Consider the following 12,886-nt stretch of genomic DNA (forward strand, 5'->3'; position numbering starts at 1 on the left):
GAGTGACAACACTTGGTGTGGGCATAAGACAGATGACAATATGAGTGACAGTGTCTGGAAGACATAGTTGTGTGACTTGTGACTCACTGGCATATGCACGACATGGACTATTCAGCAATATCATTTGACACAAGTCAGCCCACTGGCGCATGGATAGGTAAAATGTTGTGGGCAAGCATGTGTGGCTGTGGAAATGGCTTGCATGACATGACGGAAAAGACACATAAGACACTGAGCACAAGCCAGCCATGAGGGATCCCAAAATAGAGACAAATGCTTCTGTTTTAACACACAGGGCCAGCAGGACCAGCAGCCACTGTGGGCCCTGGAACAAGGTGCTAGGGGAGGGTGGCACTCTGGTGACAATTCAAAGGGACTCAAGGTTCCAGTCATCACTGCTCTGGGCACCTTTGCCCCCCCCCCCCCTTTCTAATGGCAGGTCTGCACAAAGCTATCCTTACCCATACGCAGAATATGCACCTGAATAGGGCACCCAAACATTTGGGGCACCCCTGGGTCTTAATGTCCACCTAGCTCGCTCTTCGTATCCCTATTTCATGGCTTCACTTCCACTAGTTAACTTAAAAGTGCAAAAGCCTGCCAGACCTATTAGTAGAATACTGCACCTGGAAAAGAGCCATGCAAATGGTAATGAAGCCATTTAACAGGGGGTTGCCAACCTCAGGTATATGCTGGCAGTTTCTGAATTTACTGTGTTCTCTACAGGACCTTAGTTTAAAATTGGTTTTAAAACTATTTCATTAGTGTGAGGATTAGGAAATCACATCTCTAAAAAATCACACTCGCGTCGGGCTTAGGGGCACCAGTGTAAGAGCTTGTGTAGGGCCCCATCCAGCCTAAGAACAGCCCTGTTACCAAATCTTGGGTGGCAGGGGGGACTGGATGCCAGCGGAGCAGTGGACGGACGCAGGGATCGTGCCCTGTCCGCACTGGGAGGGATCTGCAGCCGCCAATGCTGACACTAGCGTGGCCCCCGCCAACCCCTGGGGCAAGCTGGTGCGCACAGTGTCGCTGGACACCTGGGCTGTGTCTAGACTGGCATGATTTTCCGGAAATGCTTTTAACGGAAAAGTTTTCCGTTAAAAGCTTTTACGGAACAGAGTGTCTAGATTAGCACGGACGCTTTTCAGCAAAAGCACTTTTTGCGGAAAAGCGTCCATGGCCAATCTAGACGTGATTTTCCACAAAAAAACCCCGAGCGCCATTTTCGCGATCGGGGCTTTTTTGCGGAAAACAAATCCGAGCTGTCTACACTGGCCCCTTTGCGCAAAAGGGACTTTTGCCTGAGCGGGAGCGGCGGGAGCAGCATTTCCGCGAGAAGCCCTGATTTCAGACAGTGGGAAGTCAGTGCTTTTGCGGAAATTCAAGCGGCCGGTGTAGACAGCTGGCAAGTTATTCCGGAAAAGCGGCTGATTTTCCGGAAAAACGGGCCAGTCTAGACACAGCCCCGTTGTGTCCACGCTGGGATTTGCCGGGGGGCTGAGCCCACATGCGCAGGCTGCAACTCAGGACCAGCCCTGCTGCCAGCGAGATGCCTGGCACCAGAGCGGCGCGCGCGGGGACGCCATCGCCTCCGGAACCTATGTGCGGGGGGGCGTGTTCCTGGCCGGAAACGCAGCGGACGGACTCCCCCCTACCGGAAGTGCTCCGGGCGGAAAGTTCTTCCGCTGGATGTGCCTGCCGGGCGGGGGCTGAGGCCGAGCGCGCTGCTGGGGTCTGGCCGCGGCGGGATGGGCCGGAGCCGCTCCAGGTCCCCCGCGCGGAGGGGTGAGCGCCGGGGGGAGGTGGAGATACCCGGCCCCTTGCCACGCAGGGGGAAGCGGGCGGGGGGATGGGCGGGAAGCGCCCCTTTTGAGGAGGGGGAGGGGCCCCTTGACCTTTGCCCCGAGGCGAATGGAAGCTCCCACCCCCACGTGCAGGAGGGGGGACCCGGATGGGGGAGGGGCAATAGCACCTGCCGCCTGCCTGGAGAAAAGGGGGAGCAGGTCCTTGTTGGGGGGGGGGGTCAGTGGACGCTGCCTGCCAGCAGCGAAGGGGGGGCCCCAGATCCCTTCCCCAGGCAGGCGCAGGGGGAGCAGATAGAAGCCGCCTTCCCCTCCCACCCTGAGAGGAGAGACGGGCCACAAATCCTTGCCGGGGTGGGGGCGTCTCCTGTTACCCCTCTCACCCAGAGAACGGATCCGGGCTCTGATCACTGTTCGGGGAGAGGGTGTGTAATGTTCGCCAGGAGGCAGGGCTCTCCTGATATTGGGGTGGGGTTAAAGGTTGCTCTGCAGTGATCGGGAAAGACCCCATGATGAGGCCAGATAACCAGCAAAGGGGAAACCTGCTTGCCTACTTGGAGATAGCAAGCGGGGTGCTTCTCCCTCCAGTAGTGGGGATTTCTGATGCCTACCCTGATACAAGTGTAGAGGGGAGATGCACTGCAAAAGAAGGAATAGAAATCAGCCAGGCCTTGAATTCAATCCAGTCTGTGGCTCGCTGACCAGGGTCTTGTCTGTTAAGAGGGATGGTCCCTATTTCTTTTTTAGTAACGGACCCTTAACTGTGTTCACTTTCTTTTATACCACTTTGAAAAGTTGAAGTCCGACCTTTGCAGCAACTACTGACCTGTACCCCTCATCTTTCCCTCTCTGCTCTCCTTGTTCTCAGGGCAATCTTCTTTACTTCTGGCCATATCTTGAGATTTAGTGGGTGGAAAAAACATACCCTTCCTGGGTTTTTTTAAGTCTCAGAGGGGTAGCTGTGTTAGTCTGTAATTGAAAAAACTTTAAAAACCAACATATGATCCTGCAGCACCTTAGAGACTAACCAAAATGTAGATAGTATCATGATCTTTCTTGGGCACAACCCACTTCTTTTTAGTTTAGTCATAGTTGATACCCTCTTATAAAGATAGGCATTCACCGAACCTATGACAAAGGCAAAGGCAGTTCCAACTAGCCAACACTAAGCAGCATCCCCTCTTGCCCATTTCAGAACGTAGGCGCTCTCGTTCTGCATCAAGGGAGAGGGAGAGGAGGCGACGAGAGCGTTCAAGGTCCCGGGAGAGGGACAGGAGGAGGAGTCGTTCCCGTTCCCCCCACAGGAGGCGGTCCAGGTGAGGGGAAAATATCTGAATTCTCTGAAGGCAACAGACAGAGCTTCTAGCTGACTGCCTATTCCCCCACTGTTCATATTGGTGTCAGTCTTACTGTGATCTCAACAGGGTAACTGAGTACTAGCTTATTGTGGTGTGAGAAATGAGTTTTTTGAACATGCTGAGGGGAAGAAAATGCAATTCCACAGTCAGATCTCACTGTTAAGGAACTCTTTACTAATATGTTACTTTTATCCTTTAGTTAATTAGGGCAAACGTGATGAAATTATACCCCCCTTGTTTTGTTTGTTTGCAGTTCAGTAGCACTTGGAGTCACTAATCATGGGTCAGGGTTCCATTGTATTACGTGCTGTACAAATGCAGAACAAAAAGATTGTCCCTACCCTCAAAGACTTTATAATTTAATGATAAGATAAGTCAACAGATGCAGGCAGAGGGGGCGCACAAGAAAACACTAAGCCCATGACAGTCATTGTAACACCACATAACTATTGATCTACTTCCTTGATGCTACATATAAAGCTGTAAGTGGGATTGCAATTGAGCATATGTTGTAGATTCAACCTCCAGCACTTATTATAATATTAACTGTTGTTGGATTGAAATCTACACTTGTGTGAAATTCTAGGTCTCCAAGACGGCACAGATCCAGCTCTTCTTCCCCAACCCGGCAGAAGGAAAGACGAGAGGATGAAAAGAAAGACAGCAAAGACACCAAAAGCAAAGAACGTCAGATCACTGGTAACAAAGCAAAGTCCCAACCTTGAGGAACAAAGTTGGCTCTTGGGACTTGGTGTTTCTTACCTTGTTGTTTAAAGAACCAGTTAAAATCTACTGGACTTAAATTGGTAAATGGAGTAGATGCCCATAAAAGTGAGGGCAACTGCATGAGTGAGGATTAGGCATGTAAAATTTTGATTATTTGGCTAATCAGATAGTCAATGCAATTGACTAATCAAATAGTCAAAGGTGCGCTTCCACCTTTAAAGTGTAGCAACAGCCCCAGTGCTGCTGAGAGCATGGGGTCAGCAGGGGGCATTTGCTTATTGGATAGTCGACTAGTCGTTCACATACCTAGCGAGGGTTACTAAAGGCAGGTGCTACTCAAATTTTACCTCTATTCTCCTTTTCCATCTGTGAGTGCTCCCCACCCCTGATTCCATGCAACCCCCTTTAATAATTCTTTGCCCTCCTACACCCCATTCCATGTGCTTAATCATAATTAATGCATAAAAACCCTTCTGGAAGAGCAACGAAACTTCGTGCTTTAGTCACTAACTAGTAGGAGTTAGGATGTGACCTTCATGTGCAGCAGATCATCTCATGCTGTGTATTATGGGGTTTGTGGCCTGACTACTATTCTAACTTTTTTTTCATCTACATGTGGAATACATTTTATGTGCACTGAGGCATGTAATAGTGTAACCGTTTAAACAGTTAACTGATAAGCATGAGCTTACCGATTACCGTAACGTTACACGCCGGCTCCCAGCCCTGCTCCCGGGAGCTGGCTGCCCACCCCATGCTGTTGCCTCTGTATTGGATTCCGCAGCATGGGGCAGCAGCCAGCTCTCTGTGAGTGGGACCGGGAGCCACCTCCCATCACTCATCAGCTCCCAGGGAGCCAGTTCTGCCTCTGTATCAGAGGCAGCAGCTCAGGGCACCAGTTGGCTCCTTGGGAACGGGGCCAGCATGCAGGAGCCAGTATGTGCCAGAAGCCTATTTAAAAGCTGGCTTCCAGCAAACACCGTCTCCCAGGAAGCTGGCTGTTGCTCTGCAATATAAACTTATACTGCGGAGTCCACAGCGCAGCTGGTTCCCAGGAGTCGGGCCAGGCGCCGGCTCCCAGTATTCACTGGCTGCTGACCCCGCCGCAGGCTCTGAAGTGTAAGCTTTATATTGCTGAGCCTGCAGCATGTAACCAAATAACTGCTAAGATTTTCAACAGTTACACCGTTACCTAATTAACTGCTTTTTATCATCCCTAGTAGAAACACTTGCTGCTGGCGATGGGTGCTGGGTTCAGCTGGGTGGCATTTGAATCTCTTCTGGGCAGCCTCCCAAAAGCTCAGCTTCCAGGGAGCACTGGCACTTTCAGACAAGAGCCAGAACCCTGGGTCTGATTCAGTCTGGCACCTCCAGTATTTCTGCAGTTAGTTTTTCAGGAGCAAGATTTGCAGCTTTGTGGAGGCCTGGTAACTGCAGTAGGATTCCATCTAGGGCCAAGAGTCAGCCAGCCCTTACAGATCTGATCTAGGGCCTGACAGTGTCAGTAAGAGGATCTCTAAGCACTTTACAAACATTAACGAATTAAAAACAGGACTATGCAGCACTTTAAACCATCTTGTTAGTCTTTAATAGGTGATGAGCTTTCATGGGCCAGACCCACTTCCTCAGATCAAATAGTGGAAGAAAATTGTCACAACCATATATACAAAAGGATACAATTAAAAAATGAACACATGACAAGGACAAATCAAATTTCAGAACAGAACGGGGATGGGGGGGGAGATAAATGTCTGTGAGCTAATGATATTAGAGGTGATAATTGGGGAAGCTATCTTTGTAATGGGTAAGATAATTAGCGTCTTCATTCAAACTTGAGTGTAAAGTGTCGAATTTAAGCATGAATGACAGTTCAGAGGATTCTCTTTCAAGTGTAGTCTTAAAAGGCCTTTGAAGCAGGATGCAGATAATCAAGTCATTGAGACAATGTCCTTTCTGGTTGAAATGGCAAGAAACTGTTTTTTCTTTGTGATCCTGTCTAATATCTGTTTTGTGGGCATTGATCCTTTGGCGAAGTGTCTGCGATGTTTGTCCAATGTACATAGCAGACGGACACTTTTGGCACATGATTGCATAAATTATATTTCTGGATGCGCAGGAATATGTGTTCTTGATCTTATAACTCACTTAGTTAGGTCCAATAATGGTATCAGCAGATATTGGACCTAACCAAGTGAGTTATATATAAACCATCTTGTTAGTCTTTAAAGTGCTACATAGTCCTGTTTTTTGGTTCAGCTACACCAGACTAACACGGCTACGTTTCTATCACTATTAATGAGTTAGGCAGCATACGCATGGATGAGGTAAGGATTTTTCCTCATCTATAAAGTGTGTGTGGTGGGGGAACTGAAATACAGAGTAGTCATGGTTTGCCTGATATTGTGCCGGTCAGCCAAAGTGCTCACACAAATGGAACCTAGCTTTCCAGGTTACCAGCTCTCAGTTTTTAAAGATTCCTGTAAAAGTAATGGGTAAAACTGAAGTCAGTGGAAGTTTTGCCATACAGCAGGGGGACGGGATGACTCTTACCTACTTTCCTAACAAAGCAGTTCACTTTCCTCTGTTATCTGCAATGTCTTTTTTAAAAACAAAACTTCATAAATATCTCAAGTGTGTATGTAAAGGAAATTGAAACCACGGTGTCTCCCCAGAGGAGTTTCCCCTTCCGTTTTTTGTTGTCTTCCATATCTCACTTTAATCATTTGTCACCGTATGCTTCTAGTTAGGTATCTCTGTCAAGCTTGGTTGCCTGACTTCATATTCTTCAGTAAAGAACTGTGCACACGTGGTACTGTGTAATTAATGCCTGAATAAGAATTTTAAAAAATAATCTGTTTCCTTGTGCTCTTCATGTCATTCTCTTTGCTCAGTTCTGCACTAGCACAATATTTGGATGGCAAATGCAGGGAAATCTTTTGTTTGCTTAAAATATTGTTTTCCTTGGCATTTGAAGGTAGGTAAACTTGGGAATGTTTTTATTAAAAACAACCATCTGTGAAATCTCCATTTTGGAGCCAGATCTGACCTTGCATTGTTCCTCTAACAACTCGACCAGTTTTCTGTTCCAGAGCTGTGTTTTGCAGTACATACAGTACCTACCTTCCTAATTAGCGTGTTCAATGAGTTTCCATCAAGTGCCTGGTAACTTTTCCTGGTGTATACATTTCATATCTCTCTTTTTGTATTTTCAGAAGAGGATATGGAAGGTAAAACAGAGGAGGAAATTGAGATGATGAAAACAATGGGATTTGCAACCTTTGACACAACAAAAGTGAGTGGACTGTTGCATAGAACTTGAGTAAAAAGTCCTTGCCTTTTTCCTGGTCATGTTCACAATTCATTCTTGAGTGTAGCCAAGCGTTGTCAGTAAGTTTTAGGAAGATCCTTTACAAGAGGATGGAGGAAGGTTTGCTGTTTCCCTGTAACATTAAATCACTCAGTGCTACAAGGTCTGTGTCCAAGCTTTGGAATTTATCAGTAAGTTAGAAGAAATAACTCATCAGTGTGTTGAAACATTGCATCAGACGAGTATTGTCGATAAGAATCATGATGGAGAGCCGATGTTAAGCTTATAATATAGCATTAGCATGGGACTTCAACATCGTGGTCACGATGGGCAGCTCCACAGCATTTTCTTGTACGGGCTCATGGGCTCACAGCACAAATAAAATGAGGCCAAGTCAGGGCTGGGCTGGAGGGAGTCCTGGATCTGGAATACCCCACTGTGGCACTGTACTTCTAGTGGCACTTCAGGTAAGATGTTAAACCCTTTGGGTTTCCTAGGAGCAAGGTTTCCTGAATTAGTTTTTACTGTGGAAAAATGTAGTTGTATTGATTTTATTTTCTTGTTGCTTCTGCTGCTTTTGATTAGCTAGCTCCTAGCTGCAGCCCCAGGTTATGTCTACGCTGCAGGCTTCTTGCGCAAGAGCTGTTTTATGGAAGCGTTCTTGTGCAAAAGGTCTGCCACGAGAATGCGTCCATACTGCCATGTGCTTTTGCTCAAGAGATGTGCTTTTGCGCAAGAGCGTCCATAGCAGTGTGGACGTTCTCTTGCGCAAGAAAGCTCTGATGGCCATTTTAGCCATAGGGATTTCTTGCGCAAGAAATTCATGTTGCCTGCCTATACTGCCTTCTTGTGGAAGAGCTCTTGCGCAAGAGGGCTTATTCCTCGTGGGGAGAGGAATAACTCTTCTGGAAGAAGCCCTGTTTTCCGACGCTGTACTGTAAATTTACTTGCACAAGAATGTGTGTGCAGTGTAGACTCTCTGCAAGTTTTTGCGCAAGAACAACCATTCTTGCACAAAAAGCCTGCAGTGTAGATGTAGCCCCACAGTATGGAGTTGCCGTTTCAGAGCTTGGATCAGCATGGAAATGCCTTCTCCTTTAACATGACTCTGTACTTCTCTCTGGGTATGTCTACACTTGCACCCTCTTTTGAGAGAGGTTTGCAAATGTAGACGTTCGAAATTGCAAATGAAGCCGGGATTTCAATTTCATGTGCTTTATTTGCATAATCGCGTCAGGGCGCTATTTCGAAATAGCGCTATTTCAAAAAAAGAAACGCTGTCTAGATGTGGTTATTTCGAAAGAAAACTCTTCTTCGAAATAACCCTTATTCCTCTTACAACGAGGTTTACCAGTTATTTTGGAAGAAGGGTTTTCTTTCAAAATAACCATGTCTAGACAGCGTTTCTTTTTTCGAAATGGCACTTTTTAAAAATAGCGCCCGGATGCAATTATGCAAATGAAGCATGGGAAATTCAAGTCCACACTTCATTTGCAATTTTGCTCAGTTGCATTTGTATCCCTCTCTCAAAAGAGGGTGCAAGTATAGACATAACCCCTAAGGGCATGATCCTGCAAACACTCAATACTGATCATAATGTTTACTACTCTCAAAAAAGATATATTGGCATTGGAAAAGGTTCAGAAGAAGGCAACAGAAATGATGAGGTGTTTGGAACGGGTCCCATGTGAAGAGAAATTAAAAAGACTTGGATTTTTCAGCTTAGAAAAGAGAAGACTAAGGAGGGATATGATAGAGGTCTATAAAATCATGACTGGTGTGGAAAAGTGAATAAGGAAAAGTTATTTACTTATTCCTACAATGTAAAAACTAGGGGTGACCAAGTGAAAGTAGTAGGCAGCAAGTTTAAAACGAACGAAAGGATGTTTTTCTTCACTCAACACGCAGTCAGTCTCTGGAATTCCTTGCCAGAAAGTGTGGTGAAGGCTAGGACTTTAACAGGGTTAAAAAAGAGCTAGATAGATTCATGGAAGTTAGGTCCATCAATGGCTATTAGCCAGGATCTGTAGGAATAGTTTCCCTAGTTTCTCTGGAGGTGGGTGATGGGAGGGATCACGTGAGGATTACCTACTGTGTTCCCTCCTTCTGGAACATCTGGTATTGGCCGCTGCCGGCAGACAGGATACTGGGCTGGATGGACTGTTGTTTCTGACCCAGTATGGCTGTTCTTATTGGTACTAAATGAATTGTAACTATTAAGTCTATCTATACGCCACTCACACTACAGTGTCTGAACACCTTGTCATCCATTACTTGCCCCTCAGAATCCCCCTGGAAAGTAGGGAGGCATTATCTTACCTTACTGAACACACACGTGGCACGCAGAGATTAAATGAAATGACTTGCCCAGAGTCACACAGGGAGCCTGCAGCTGAGCCAGAAATTGAGCCCGGGTCTCCAGAGTCAGACACGAGCTCTGTCCACAACCCATCCCGATGCGTACTAAGATACTGTCTATTAAGAACCCTGGGAGGGCCTGGTTACAATGTATAAAAACAGATTTCAACAGTGTCTCCTATCCTTGCCTTGGTTGGACAAAACTGTATGTTGCCATTGTTCTTTATGGAACCCTGTGGATGCGGATAGGAGCTAGTGTTGAGGTTTGCGATGTGACTGTAGGAAAGTGATTAGGACTGTTGCTAATTGCTTTTGAAAAGGGGTTAGCTTTGTTAATTCTCTTCACCTGTGTTGTAACGCTAACCTAGCAAAGATCTAGTAAGTTGCTACTGATTGGTTTCAACTTACACGCAATGTTGTCATAGCCATGTCGGTCCCATGATATTACAGAGGCAAGTTGGGTGAGAAAATGTCCCTTATTGGACTAGCTTCTATTGGTGAGAGATACAAACTTTGGACCTTACACAATCCTCTTCTTGTCTGGTGCACTGATAATCTTATCTCTCACCAGCAGACATTGTCCCATAAAAGACATTTCCTCAACCACCTTGTCTCTGATTTCAAGTTCGCTTTCTTGAGAATGACGTATGGATCTCAGCTGCACAACCTGTGCCCTTGTGCTTCTGTGCCTCTTCCTAAACAATTCTCTCTACAACATATTGAGTTTCTCATTGTATCTTTCAGGGGAAGAAAGTGGATGGCTCTGTAAATGCCTACGCTATAAATGTGTCACAGAAGAGAAAGTACAGGTTTGTGTTTCTACCACTTGGAAAGACTTGTTGAACTATCTGATGCGTAGCTGGGTCTGTTGGAGGAGATGTAATTTCTTTTCCAGGACAATCTGATCCAGAGAAGTTTTTGTAGTCCTGGGGAGAAGTATGGCGGTCTCTAGGTTTTATTGACTGAGAGGTCAGACTCGCTTGTGTTGAGGAGTGCTAGTGGATTTTACATCTAAGCATTTTTATAACAGTAACGCCGAATGGATCTGTTTCTTCCCTCTGGTTTATCTAAATCTCCATTGCTGATGGAGAGAGTCCCTGTTAGCTCTGCACAAAGTTACATATGTCTGTGGCGCTAAATGCATTGTAAATATAAGTTGAACCTCCCTGGTCCGGCACCCTCAGGATCTGCTAAGTCCCAGACCAGGGGAGGTCAATGCCAGCAGCCCCTCTGCTCCAGGCCCCAGTCTGTTGGTTTCCCCCCTGTGAGTGCTCAGCCTAAGTGCATCCACAATCAATGACAGTGCTGACCCAGGGGCAGGGGTGGCCCGTGAGCCTAGGCGAGCTAGGCAGCTGCCTAGGGCACTGCTGGCCCAGGTGCCTGATGGTGATGTCACGGGGCACCTTGTGATGACATCATGGCTATTGATGGCCGTGCAGGCAGAGGCACCGATTGCGTCGCCCCGCCTAGGGCACCAGCTGCTGCAACTGGCCTCAGGCCGCTCATGCCCAGTGATGTTGCTGGACTAGGGAAGTCTGGAGAGACTTGGCTAGAGCGCCATAGAATATCACTGCAGTCCTGGGAATTTTCTCCCTCTGTTTCTTGTAATTTCTGGAAAAATTTAGCCTACCTACTATTTTTTACACCCCTGTGTCTCTAAGCTCAACCTTTAGCAGCTATGAAATATACTGTATTGATTGCCCTGGGGACTGAAATCCTTTAGCTATTGAACAATAGCAGCATAGTGTGCTTCCAAACCACTGTGCCTCAGCCTGACGTAAACCAGGTTTGCAGGCGAATCTTTTGCCAGTGTGGTGCAGGGTGTGCTGTCGATTTTTACCAACATTTCTGAACTGGCAACAGCCCTAGTGCAGATGCAGTTCTACTGGTATAAAAATGCCTGTGTCGGGAGAGGTTATTCAGTTTGCTAGAATGGAAGAAGCTGTACCAGCAAAGGCCCTTTTTGGCTAATATAAGCTCCATCTTGACTTGGAGGGTTTGCTGGTATAGACCTGACCTTGGTGACCAGCTCCAGTGATTGGGTGAGTTCTCCATGGCTTGTTTAACCATGATTTCCTTGCTGGACTTCAATTAAAAATGCCAGTTAGTGCCAGTCCTGTTGGTAATTCTCAAACATCCTGCTCGTGTCAGACAAGACACTGGTACGTTGTTATAGAGTGGCAGCAGCTTTCTGTCCGAGCTATCTTGTGCTGGATTTCCACCAGCATAAAAACCACCAATCCCATATGAGTAGATTGGAGCCACTAAAGCTCCTCACAAGTACAGACAATTAGATTCTAATGATGCTGATTTCTTTCCCCTCATCACAGGCAGTACATGAACAGAAAAGGTGGATTCAACAGACCTTTGGATTTTATTGCCTGATGTCTAGTCTTGTTACCTGTGAAGAATGACCTCTGGAGCACGAATGGTTAACATTTCCTTGTCCTGCTGTGACTTGTGTGTGCTGGTATCTTAGCTTCTCACCGTAAACCAAAATCAACTTATTTATGAGAGCTCAGAAACGCTTGCTGCCTCCTAGGAAGAGAGAGGATAAAAATGAGCTTTCTGGAAATATGGGGGTTTGAATGTGTTCAGGCCTCTTTTGTTCCCTGTCAGGACTTTACTGTTAGATGTATTATTTTTCATTTCTTTTGAGTTTTAAAAAATAACTAAATATTGTCCGTTACAATAAAAACCAGTATATATTTACTCCCACCACATAGTTAAAATATGCTGGCGTTGCTCAGGAATAAAGCGCCAGAAAAGAGGCTGCTGTTGCTGTGTCTGGGCAATTATTTGCCTGTCAGAGGAATAAATCACTCTGAGGATAAATATGGTTTAGGGTTTAAAACAGAAACAGGATAATTTTGAATGTGTGTTCATAGACAGCATAGCTCCCTGAGACGTTCTTACATTGTGCCTGGTTGTTGACAGAGAATTTTTTTTTCTAATTTAAGATCTGCCTCCCCAACCTTACTTTTCTCGTAACCCTTCCCTTACTAGTTAATAATCAATGTGGTCATGAAGTTACCAAGCAGGATAGCATAGCATAGTGTCACAAGATTGCAGAGAGTTTATCAGCTGTTTGGCTTGGAAAAATTTAACATGTTTTTGAATAATCCTTGGTTTTCATATTTATGTTTACAGATTTCTTAACATAAAATTTTTCTTCAGGCTGATTCTTTTCTGAACAAAGTTTGGGGGTAAATTTGGGTTATATTGAAGACCCAGAGGCAAAACATTTAATGTGCTCAGCCTTCATTATTTACTATGCATCTAGATTATTTTTATAAACAACCTCTTTCAAATGCTTTGGTTTATTTCAGGGG

General features: G+C 45.8%; 1 protein-coding gene across 1 annotated transcript; it reads left to right on the forward strand.

Moving 5' to 3' along the window:
• The first annotated feature begins 1,628 nt into the window (after window positions 1-1,628).
• On the forward strand, window positions 1,629-12,272 carry SNRNP27 (small nuclear ribonucleoprotein U4/U6.U5 subunit 27). The gene is made up of 6 exons (XM_075910970.2): window positions 1,629-1,788; window positions 3,001-3,121; window positions 3,750-3,862; window positions 7,102-7,181; window positions 10,299-10,363; window positions 11,885-12,272. Exons 1-6 carry the CDS (start codon window positions 1,752-1,754, stop codon window positions 11,937-11,939), a joined length of 471 nt encoding a protein of 156 aa, XP_075767085.1. The 5' UTR covers window positions 1,629-1,751; the 3' UTR covers window positions 11,940-12,272.
• Window positions 12,273-12,886: the final 614 nt, after the last annotated feature.

The sequence above is a fragment of the Pelodiscus sinensis genome, chromosome 28 (assembly GCF_052426305.1).
Source record: "Pelodiscus sinensis isolate ZL-2025 chromosome 28, ASM5242630v1, whole genome shotgun sequence".
Taxonomy (NCBI): Eukaryota; Metazoa; Chordata; order Testudines; family Trionychidae; genus Pelodiscus; species Pelodiscus sinensis.